The sequence below is a fragment of the Hemiscyllium ocellatum genome, chromosome 6 (assembly GCF_020745735.1).
Source record: "Hemiscyllium ocellatum isolate sHemOce1 chromosome 6, sHemOce1.pat.X.cur, whole genome shotgun sequence".
Classification (NCBI taxonomy): Eukaryota; Metazoa; Chordata; class Chondrichthyes; order Orectolobiformes; family Hemiscylliidae; genus Hemiscyllium; species Hemiscyllium ocellatum.
The window spans coordinates 68,235,064-68,247,714 of NC_083406.1; the positions used below are offsets into that span (position 1 = coordinate 68,235,064).

General features: G+C 40.6%; 1 protein-coding gene across 1 annotated transcript in view; it reads left to right on the forward strand.

Annotated features, from left to right (window-relative positions):
* LOC132816732 (neuronal PAS domain-containing protein 2-like) overlaps window positions 1–10,218 on the forward strand; it is a 78,603-nt gene extending 68,385 nt beyond the window's left edge. Inside the window, exons 19-20 of the mRNA XM_060826636.1 lie at window positions 6,516–6,696; window positions 9,977–10,218. Of these exons, the coding sequence (XP_060682619.1) occupies window positions 6,516–6,696; window positions 9,977–10,129 (334 nt within the window). The 3' untranslated portion in view covers window positions 10,130–10,218. The remainder of the gene's footprint in view (window positions 1–6,515; window positions 6,697–9,976) is intronic.
* The last annotated feature ends 2,433 nt before the right edge of the window (window positions 10,219–12,651 follow it).

Sequence of the window (12,651 nt, forward strand, 5' to 3'; positions counted from 1 at the left end):
GTGTGGAGGTGCAGGTGAATTTGTGGCGGATATGGAAGGATCCCTTGGGGCCTTGGAGAGAAGTAAAGGAGGAGGTGTGGGCGCAAGTTTTACATTTCCTGCGGTTGCAGGGGAAGGTGCCGGGAGTGGAGGTTGGGTTGGTGGGGGGTGTGGACCTGACGAGGCAGTCACGAAGGGAGTGGTCTTTGCGGAACACTGATAGGGGAGGGGAGGGAACTAGATCCCTGGTGGTGGGGTCCGTTTGGAGTTGGCGGAAATGACGGCAGATGATACGCTGTATACAGAGGTTGGTGGGGTGGTAGGTGAGAACCAGTGGGGTTCTGTCTTTTCTGACAAGAAGCCTGGGTTCAATGGCATATTGTAGGGTTTGGTGTTGGGTCCCTTACTGTTTGTTGTGTACATTAATGATCTAGTCATGAATGTAAAATGTTTGATCAGTGTATTAGCAGATGACACATAAATTGGTGGTTAGTAAACAGTGAGGAAAAAAAGCCTTAAACTACAGGATGATATAGATTGGTTGGTCAAATGGGCTAAACAGAGGCAAATGGAATTTAATCCTGAAAAGTGTGAGGTGACTCATTTTGGGTGGATCAATAGACAATGGAGTATACCATGAGTGGCAAGATCTGGGAAGCACAGAGAATCAGAGGAACCTTAGTGCGCATGTCCACAGATCCTTAAAGGCAACAGGACAAGTAGATGGTTAAATGAGGCATATGGCATACTTTCTTTTCCTATAATAGATATTGAATATAAGGAGCTTTTTAAGAGTTTAGCTAGGCCATAGCTGGAGTGCAGTTCTAAATGTTCCACTATATGAAGGATGTAATGGTACTAGAGATGGTGCAAAGAAGATTCACTATTATGTGATCTAGGTTGCAACATTTCAGCTATGATGAGACTAGACTGACTGGGTTTATTTTGCTGAGATCAGAGAAAGCTGAGGAGGGATCTGATTGAGATATATAAAGTTATGAGGGGCATAGATAGAGCAGACAGGAAGAAACCTTTCCCCTTAGTAGCAGGGAGCATAGACTTAAGGTAAAGTGCAGGAGGTTTAGAGGGGACTTAAGGAAGAATTATTTTACCCAGAGGGTGGTCGGTATCGGGAACTCACTGCCTGAAAAGGTGGTAGAGATGGGAGCTCTCACAACATTTAAGAAGTATTTAGATGATCATGTGAAGTACTTTAGCATACAAGATCAAGTGTTGAAAGATGGACTAGAGTAGATAGGTGCTTGATGACCAGTGTGAACACAATGGGCCGAAGTATCTCTTTCCGTGCTGTAAATCTTTAGGAGTCTATGACTCACATAGGAAGGAGGATTATTGGCAACACTGTCTCAACTACAAGTTGTTGGTCCAGGCATCTTATATAACCTGGTGATGGTGACCTTTACAACACATGACTGGTGCAGATCTGGATCCATTGTGAGGAGGACAAACCCAGAAAAAGTAAAGGAAAAGAGGAAAGTTTTCTTTTGCGGAGAAGTGTTGCCAATTTAATTGCCTCCTTCTTTAAGAAAGGCTTAACCAGTTCATCAGAAGCTGAAAGCATTTAAGTGCACATCAGGCAGCGCAGGGCCATGGCACTGTAACTGTTATCAGCTGCTCTTGCATCAAAACGTCAGCCAGAGCAGAGGGGAAAAAGTGCAGAAAAAGCCAGTGAAGCAACACTGAGCCAATCCAAATCAGATACAATTTGAGTCAGCTGAGGTACAATTGGATTTCTGAGCTCCAGCAGTATGTTAAACTCTTCAGTGAAAAAGGTAGATACTATAGCTGTATAATTAAAAAGTCCCAGATTTCCAGGCTGGGAATCTGGAAAACAAAATGGACATATTTACCAATAAAATGAGTAGTGGCTGGCTTGCAATTTTGAATGGATGTCATAGGATACAGCTACAAAATTCTACACAGAGCAGTAACTTTACCTTGATGTCTGGACTATCTAGAAATTTGAAACAAATTTCAACATCAATTGATCCACTGAAGAAGACAATTAAGTGGACTTGATGGGTCGAATGGCCTTACTTCCACTCCTATGTCTTATGGTCTTATGGTCTTAAGACCAGTAAAACAGCTCAGCCAAACTTGGCTACATGTAATTTTCAGAGGAAATGGAGATTTGTAGAGCTTGTTGTCCAAACAGAAGCAGAAGACACTGGAGATGAGATGTAGGAGAAATACCAGAAACTGAGTGTCAATTTCTGCCCTAAGCCAAGAGTTTTAGATTAGATTTGAGTCCCTACAGTGTGGAAACAGGTCCTTCAGCCCAAGCAGTCCACACTGACCCTCTGAAGAGTAATCCGCCCAGACCCATTTCCCTCTGACTACTGCATCTAGCACTGTGGGCAACTTAATAATTCACCTGACTTACACAACTTTGGACTGTGGGAGGAAACCCAGGCAGACACGGAGAATGTGCAAACTCCACACAGACAGTCACCCGAGGCTGGAATCGAACCTGGGACCCTGAGGCAGCAGTGCTAACCACTGAGCCACCGTGCCGCCCCATTTGTAGTACCCCCATAAAGTCATTGCTCTACTTTGATAGGTATTCATTTACAATTTAAGCTTCCTGCGTTACCTCATCAGACTGACTCCTTTTGCCTAAATAAGTAAAATCTCAGATGAACAAATAAAACTTGGGATTTGAGTTTAAATTGTATCCTAAAACTTACACATTTCCCAGCAGACAATGGGAGCAAACATATTTAAGTTTGATGGATGGCGCTACCGTATTGCCGTTGCACTATTTTTCACTTTAAAATGTACATACCATAATGGCGGGTGTAGTTTTCAGAGTTTTACGTGAAATTTTGATTGTGTATGGGATCCATGATATTGGCGTTCTGACAATGGATGAGACTTTGTTGATGAGCCTTTCAGTCAATTTGTAGTCACTTTTGAAATTCAGCATGTACAGAGGAACCTCGATTATCCGAACGAGATGGGCAGGCACTACTTTGTTCAGATAATTGATTATTTGGTTAATTGATTCAATGCCTCTCCTCTGGGGCTCAGAGTTTTCTGAAGTTTCCTTTTTCCTCACTCAGCCTACCTTACTCCCTCTGTGTGTCAGGGTTCATTTCTGAGCAGAGACACACTTGTGTATAAGGGATCTGTAGCATTGCTGAAGCCTCCCGTACGCCGTTCCCCGCCCCCCCCCCCCCCCCCCCCCCCCCACCACCACCACCGCCCCATTCCCATCAAGTGAATGGGATTGACACAGCGAGCACTTGCTACGTCCGTTCCCCCCCATTCAGGAGACTAGGTGGTATCATACTGTGTGCAAGCCCCCACCCCCTCCATCCGACCCCTGCCCCGTCCAAAACTGCCCACTCAACCTGGCCCCCATCCAACCACCCCAACCAGGCCCCCGTCCAACGTCTCCAACTCTGCCCACGCCCAAATCCCCCCAACCCTGACCCCGTCCAACCACCCCAACCCCGCCCCCATTCGGAACCCCCCCATCCCCTTCTGGACCCCCCAACTACTCCCTCTTCCCCCCCTCCTTACGGACCCCCCAACCCCACCCCCAACCCTGTCCCTGTCCGATCCTGCAACTCTGACCAATCCGCCCTCCCATCCAACCCCCACAGCGCTGTCCAACCATGCCCTCCTATCCAATACCCCCCAACCCCGATCCCATCCAATCCTGACTCCTATCCGACCCGGCCCACATTCCGTCCTGCCCATCCGAACTCCAGGGAAAGTGTGGGGAGAGAGAGAGAGCGCGCGGGAGGTCAGTATTTTGAGATGGTGCCTGGGCTCCCAACGATGTCCAGGAATGTTCTGGGCAGCATTTCAGTAAGCCGAGTTCATTTTTAATCACTGTATACAAAAGACGCGATCAGTGTTGGAAACACATCTTTGATGTAATGTTTCTATCAGGACCTTGAGAGTTCCTTCAGATAATCCGATATTCAGGTAATTGATATTCGGACAATCAAGGTTCCTCTGTAAAACGTTTGCCAAGATGTCTATAGTCAAAGGGTTAAGCAAATATGAGGTACAGAGAGTTAAATGCTTTTTGGAAAAAACCCAATACTATTATATAGTCTTGTTAAAACAGTGGTCCACCCCAGTCCGATGTGGCTTATTGCCATCAGCAATACTGCTGGGGAAGAAATATGAAGATTCATCTCCTCGTCTGACCAAGAGACTGATTCCACAGTTGAGTCCAATGAAATGTAAAAAAAGTTTCTGGCAAGGAGCCATTTTATTGACAGCAGCAGTTAACTCACCAGAATAGATGTCACTATGGCAGGACCACGGGTAATGGGTACAGTTAAAGAAACTTAACGGGTTGGTGCAGTTCTCGAAGCATCGTAGGACCAGCAATGATCATACATTGTCCATACGGCAGAGGGAGTTACATGGAGAAACCACAGATTCTTTGTTTCATCTATTAATGTTACATTTGATGAATTCAGTGAGGAGTGTCAGGATAGTAATGTTTCATAGATTACTCAAAATACGAATCAGAACCAAGGTCAACAATCCTCAAGCCTATGAACTACTGATCTTTAAAGTCCAAAAGACTTTGTTCTGAAAGCATAACAAATCTGCTAGATCAATTAAATTTGTAAGTTAAAGACCTGCGGGGACTGGGGTGAGTAGAGGGTAATGATAATTATAATATAGTGCTTATGCTATTGTATAATGATGTAACAAAGTGGGAAAAAGCTTGGGGAAGATATTCTATAAGACAACGGATATTCATCAATGAGCTAAATTCCAGTCTGACCCACTCTGATGTATATCATAGCCATTGGCAGGACAGTTAGAACATGTAGCTGTTGGACATTGGCACAAGCTCCTGATGAGGCACACATGTATTCTGTTTCTTTTGATAGTTATTGTTAATATGCCTAACAGTTAAATTAACCTGTGTATAGTTACTGTGTGTAGAAATGCACACTGTTATCTCAGGCTTCTGCTGACTCATATTTGTTGTTCATCCTTGACCATAGACTACTAGAAAACCCATTGACTAGCATTAAAAGAAGAATTGGTGGCTGTATTCTACCCAATTCCAAGTAACTGATATCTAGGGATCTGATCATATTATAGCATGGTGACAGCAATGGCGTTCTATAACACTAGCAGAATCATGACCACATGGGCTGTCTGAATAAACAGGAAGCCAGTGTTTGTGATCTAATGGTTGAGAAGACTATTGTTTGGTCATTCTGTTCACTGTCCTTTGACCTTAGTATTACGTGTTATGGACCTGGCCAGACCCCCCCCAAATCATTTCAAGAAAGTAGCCTGGACCATAACTTTGCTAGTTGTTTTAAGCAGGTGTAAAGTGGATATTCCAGGAGGGATGCAGCTGGCCCAACCGCATAGTTTTAAACAAAAGAGAATTTATTAGCAACTTTACCGAATGAAACACAAACAAAAGAGAACAGAATATAGAATAACTTAACCTATCCAAAAACCCAACAATTATCCCAAATGAAAGATGCTGATAGGAGAAAGAGAGGACTGAAGATGATGGAGATCAGAGTTGAAAAGTATGGCGCTGGAAAAGCACAGCAGGTCCAGCAGCATCTGAGGAGTAGGAGAGTTGATGTTTCAGAAATAAGCCCTGCTCCTCGAATACTGTCTGACCTGCTGTGCTTTTCCAGTGCCACACTTATTGACTGTTAATGATGGTGTTCCAAATTCCTGCAACAATTCCCATAAACACCCTTGGCAAAAAAAGTAAAATCATACAATGGGTCTGACAGGAGAGAGCGAGAGATGGCAGAGAAATTCAGCATGGAACACCTTCTTCCATGTAGATATTTATTTGACCAGCTTAAACTGAACAGCCAGACTGCTTAAAAACCATACCAGGGTAAAGCTGAGCTAGGAGAACTGGCCACTCCCCTTTCATTGTACAAGTATTTTTTTACAGCTTGAAAGATTTTTGTCTGAGGCAGTAACTGTTAGCTATAATCAAATTGGCCCTAAAACCCAACCAAGCCAGACCTCTTGGCAACTCTGCATTTACAACCTTTCTGAAAAGAAACCAAGAACAACATAACCTTGTTCAAGGAGTAGTAGTGTCACACATGATCCTGGTCACCCTTTGCCTTAAGCTAAAAAAAATTGACCTGTGCCTTGATCTACTTTTGGCAGCAGATCTGGCAAACTAACTTTGAACACATGCTTCTGCTGTCTCTTATATTGCGAACAAACTAGAAATTGGAAAGTTGAATCCTTGTTTAGTGGCTGATCAGAGTGGATTACTTAGCATCTTTCCCCTGTCGCACCTCCATCCGTGGTGAAGGGTCATACTGTCTTCAGTATTAATAAAGCTTTTCAAATACCCTTGGATATATTTAACTTTTATTTCTTGTAAATGACCAGTGACAACATTGGCCATCTACATTTACTTGGCATTTAGTTATGTAGCAAATAACTACAAGTAATGATTGTTTAATGTGGTTTGTTAGCACAATTTTAATGATGCTGATATTGACATGATATTTCATTGCATGAATCTTCCTTGACAGGTACTCACAAAGACAACAGCTGCCCCAAAATCTGGTACCACAGCCAGTTAGAAATAGTGTACCAATGATCTCCAATACAGTACTTATGGGTCAAATAGTAACTCCAGGATTTTCTATACCACAGCCACCTCTGTCCCAGCAAACTATGCACCTACAACAACAGCCACAACACTACTTACAGGTAGGTCCCTTTTGATGGATCTTGCCGATAGAATGTATTTATGTTTATGGGATTGTTAGGGCTGCCCCATGACAGTACAGCAAAAATGGCTGATGACATCCCCAACAACATTTGATGACTATTTTTGAGTCATTTTATCATATTTTCTTACTGTACCAAACTTGTGTTTCTTTCTTCCTCTACACATACAATTAATTATCTCTGAATCAGAAGATTGTGAATCCAAGTTCCATTACAATATTTGAACACCCAATTTTACTAGACGCTTCATTTCACTGCCGTGTCTGAGGTGACATCTTGTAAATTTTTAAAATTTGCTTATGAGTGACTTTCTGGGAGATTTCAGAGAGTAGTTAAGAATCAATTACATTACTATGGCTCTGAAGCCATAAGTAGGCCAGACCAGATTTCCTTCCCTGAAGGACATTAGTGAACTAGATGGGTCTTTTTGACAATCATCATTGGTTGCATGGTTGCCATTAGGCCAGTGTTTAATTCCAGACTTCCATTGAATTTAAATTTCAACATCTGCTATGTGTAATTCAAACCTACATCCTAAATATTAGCCTGGGATTCTGGGTGACTGGTGAATGGCATTGCTACAGTGCCACCACCTCCACAAGAGGCTGAGATGAGATGTTAAAAGGAGGTTTCATTTTCCTATTCAGATGGTCTTCAAAAGATTTCCCATGTTATATCCTGTACAATTTTCCTTTCCATTGATTAGAAAATAATCTGCTTAATTTCTCTTAAAGTGTGATGGTGTATTGTCTGAACAGAAGACATGGAGGCAGGAATAGACTATATACATTTTCCTGAGTCTGCTCCACTATTAACACAATCAATCATCAATCTCACGGTGGCTCAGTGGTTAGCACTGCTGCCTCACGGAGCCACTCCACCCAGGTTGGTTATCAGCCTGTTAAATAACATTATGGATGGTCATCCAATGGCCTAAAAGTCCTGGAGTGGGGTTTGAACCCAGAGAATCAGGCTCAGAGGAGGGGACATTATTTTCTGAGCCGTAAAACATCTTGGTCCTTTGTGCTTTGATTCTCTTATAGTCCAAACATTTATCAATCTTAACCATGTACACACTTAATGACAGTACCTCCACAGCCCTTTATGGTGAACATTTCCAAAGATTTACAATCCTCGAAGAAGAATGTCGCTCAGTCTAAAAGGACTGACTCCCTATCATGAAACTATACACTCTAGTTCTTAAGTTCCCAGGTAAAGAATACAGCTTCTTAGCATCTACCCTTAAAGCTTGCTCAGAATCTTATATTTCAATGAATCAATCGCTCTTTCTTATAAACTCTAAAGATCATAGGCTTATCCTACTCAACCGCTGCACATAGGACAACTCTCTCTTTCCTGTAATCAATCTAGTGAATAAAACAAGGAACTGTTGGAAATCTGAAACAAAAACAGAGATTGCTGGAGAACCTCAGCATCTGTGGAAAGAAAGCAGAGTTAACATTATAGTCCAGTGATTCTTCTTCTGAACATCAATTTAGTGAACCTTCAATGTACAATTTCTATGCTTCCTTAAGTATATGCAAAGTGGGTATGGTCATATTAATATGCTAATGTAACAAAACTGCCTCACTCTTGTACTCCTTTTTCCCTGCATTAAACTATTTGCTTTCCACATCTGGACTCTCTAAGGGAGAGTCAGAACCGAAGACTGCTTGGAGTACCCTACCCAGATTAATTACCTTAATGAATTACCGGTTCTGACTCTCCCTTAGAGAGTCCAGATGTGGAAAGCAAATAGTTTAATGCAGGGAAAAAGGAGTACAAGAGTGAGGCAGTTTTGTTACATTAGCATATTAATATGACCATACCCACTTTGCATACACTTAAGGAAGCATAGAAATTGTACAATGAAGGTTCACTAAATTGATGTTCAGAAGAAGAATCACTGGACTGTAATGTTAACTCTGCTTTCTTTCCACAGATGCTGAGGTTCTCCAGCAATCTCTGTTTTTGTTTCAGATTAGATTAGACTTACAGTGTGGAAACAGGCCCTTCGGCCCAACAAGTCCACACCGACCCGCCGAAGCGAAACCCACCCATACCCTTAGTTCCTTGTTTTATTCACTAGATTGAGATAAAGCTGGAGAAGAGGAAAAGATGACTCCAGTTTCAGGAAAGGGATGACAAATAACAACAAATTATTCAGGAAAAGATGCTGGGGATTAAATTAAAAGTAGAAATGAAACAGAGGGAATCAATTCTATTACTGGGAAAAGGCTTGGTAAGCTCCAAGCACTAAGCCCAAAAACCCAGAGCAGTACAAAGAACTGACAAAGAGCGATGGGAACTGGAAAGGTTCTCTTTAGTTGCAGAGAGCTGAAGAGGTTACAAATATCCTCAAAGGGATGAAAATGTCCTTCGATATTTTGAAAATAGTACAAAAATTCACAGGAATTTAAAAAGGGTCTAACAGAGCTAGTTGGATTAAAAGGGTCAGGATAGAATCCACTGAATTCAAAAAGCCAAGAAAGAGCTTAGAGTGAAAAGGACTCAGAATAGAGCCCAGCAGACAGCCTAGAGAGTCTGTACAAACAAAACAGTTTCAGCAAAGTTCTGCAGAGGCAAGAAGGCTGAAAGCTGGCCAATACAGTTAAAATGTGTCAATAAAGAATTTGTAGATTTTAATAGAGTGAAGGTAGTGAGCCTGAAATCGAATTGGCCAACACTTGCTTTACTGAATTAAATGACACCAGGGCAATTCCCATGCAGACAAATTGATAGTGAGAAAAGGGAACCACACACACAGAACTGTGGCAAAACAACAGAAATACATGATTCCATGTGAGCCAGCGTGTCTCAAAAATACCTGGGACTGAATAAAGAATGGCACATATACACAGCAGCTGAATTGGGGAAATTGTTACTCTACAATTGTTACTCCAGGATAAAAACAATGACTGCAGATGCTGGAAACTAGATTCTGGATCAGTGGTGCTGGAAGAGCACAGCAGTTCAGGCAGCATCCAAAGTGCAGCAAAATCGACATTTCGGGCAAAAGCCCTTCATCAGGAATTGTAATCCATACTTACAACTGTCCAAATGGATTGTTCCTTCCCTTTCTGGACCAAATTCAAAATCTCACCAAATTTCCTATGTAAACATTTTACAATGCACTAAATTTATGACCACTTGGTGTAACCAGTGATTATGCCCTGATCATTTATATATAGTTAGAAAATGTGTCAATTTCACACTCAATAAATATAATCCATTCAATAATATGTTTTGATTTTTCCAGCAGGCTCAAACATCCAGTTCCTTGCAAGGTGAACAACCGGAGCTGCTGCTTCTCCCTCCTCCTTATCCACAGCAACAGGACATTCTGGGATACCACCCACAATCTCAGCAAAGACCACATGTACAGCGCCTCTCTGAATCATCAAATGTTTAACTCACCCAGTAGCCTCTCAGTGGTTAAGAAATATAAATTATAAAAACCCGTTTAAAGCAATATTCACCCCTGCGTTTGAATAAATTGCAGTTAATGTGCTACACTTTTACTATTTCCATCAGGTGTTAAAATATAAAGCTTCACAAAATTTATTGTAACATATTTTAATTACATAATTGTTAATTGGAAATGGGAGAAGAACAGCACATTGAAAGCTACAAGTTGGCATTGTAGGCACACACAATTTAAAAAAAAAATTTACTGTTCTCATCTAATTTTGAAATTCCGATTATTTTAATGTGAAAAGGCCACATATACTACTGGTTAATGGATTGAACCACCAGCAGCATTAGGGATGTTTTAAAATGATTACTAAGTTTGTGATATAACTCATTAGCATGATCCAACTTAGAATAGTCCAAAGCTGGGTTTTTTTTAAACATGTCACACCAGTAATTTTCTAACTTTGTACAGCTGGAAAAGACTTGCTTGTCAGCACCATATTTCAGAAATTCTGGTGCTCTTTAAGTGATTGTCCAATTATTAATTTAAAAGATCAGAAAGACATGAGCTTTATGTGCCAGGATTTTCATTGCACATTCTTACCAGAAGAATTTGTCATCAAAAATATAAAATCAGGAAATTATTCCTTATATGTACAGATGTAGCAGGCACGCACCTCAGATTCCTTTTATACTTTCTAAGTTTGCTGTTATCAGTCAACATCTGGGAAATACACTTGCAGGCTTGAGGATAGAATGTGGACTGGGGTTGCATGGATTGTTTTGCAGAGTCCCATCGTGGACTTGATGGGCTGAATGGCACCCTTCCGTGCCATGACTTAAACCAAAATGGATTCAAGCATGACAGAAAACTGGGAACGATGTACCTAGCTTTTTGCACAAAATCAGCTATTATGTTTGCAATGTAACCTTGTTCTTATTATGTAATCAACATATCTTTTATAATTCCTTGTGCTAAATTGGCACACTTATTACAACCTGACAGCTACTGTTGGATACTGGCTACTAGGTCTCTTCAAGGACATATACTTTGGACAAATTCTTAATGTCACATTCAATAGATTAATCATTAATTGAAATGGATCAGTTCTACAACACTGGATGTTTAAAAGGAAACTGTTTACTTTGTGTTGTATATTTTCAAACACATGCACTTTTTCTGATTTATATGTTTTATTAAGACTGCATTTGTTACATAAAAATCTCTAAATAAAAAAATGAGAAACTGTCGATCAGACAGCAACTGTAATATGAGTTATTTCAGTATAAATGATTCTTTGCAACAAAAGTGGATTTTAGTCTAATTTTGTATGAAATGCACCAATCCATTTCATAGCTCTTTTTTTGTCAGTGACCATGTGGAATAAATAGTAGAAATCATTGGTATATATCCCAAAGTGTAAGCTGTGTACCTTTACACACGTTCTTCACAAATCTAGTGTAATATAATTTTCTGCACATCTGATCTCAAACGCTCTCAGTTTATCAAGGTCCATAGCAAAACTGCAGCCAAAAAGGTCGTGGTCTTTTGAACATGAGTTATGCATGAAATTACAATGGCTCGGAACTGCAGCTGTCATCAAGCCAGTATTGGCAGTGCTCTTCTTCCTTTCTTTTCAAAATATGGTGTGCCCTGGAATATTTATTTCCCAACTCTGGTCCCCTTGTAACCATGTCTCCGTAATGACAATTCAGCATGAAACATTTATTTCTATTTTTGTTAACAGTTCATCTGTGTTATTGTGGACACTGCGCATATTCAGATAAAGTGACTTCAATTTTCTTTTAACTCCAGCTCTCTGTGTCAGCCATACTCCTTTGCATTACTGCTGTCCCTTCATGTACCAACAACTTATCTTTGCCTAGAGGAGATTTGCAGATTTGACAGTCTGTAGTTGCCATAGTTGTTTCTAGTGGCTTGGTTGTTAACAGATGGTCTGCCCGGTTTCATTCACTTTCTTGCTTTCTAGCAGTTGATACAAATAAGTGATTTGCTTTTTCAGAGGGTAGTTCGGAGTCAATTACTGCTCTGAATCTGGAGTCACAAGTATAGTAAATGAAACTAGAGCAGAAGGTTTATTCTAATGTAAAGCTTACAATGTCCCCCATCATGGCACCATATTAGCTACAAAGTGCCTAGGTACAAATCATAGATACAAAAATCAAGAAATAGCATACATTACCTTACAAGGATTTGCAATATAAGAAAATAAAACATACTGATTAAAGGATAAACAATACAGTCAGATAAACGGATCACAGATACATTAAGCAAGGACAGAAGTTTTGTAATGACAATCAACAATGGTTTCATGGTCACCATTTAGACTTTTAAATTCAGATTTTTATTGAATTCAAATTGCAGGATTTGAACCCCTAACATTACTTGAGCCTCTGGATTACTACTACAGCAACAATATCACTAGGCCATTGCCTCTACCCCCAATAATGAACCAACAGTGTATTATTACAAAATACACATTAAAATTTGATTTTGGA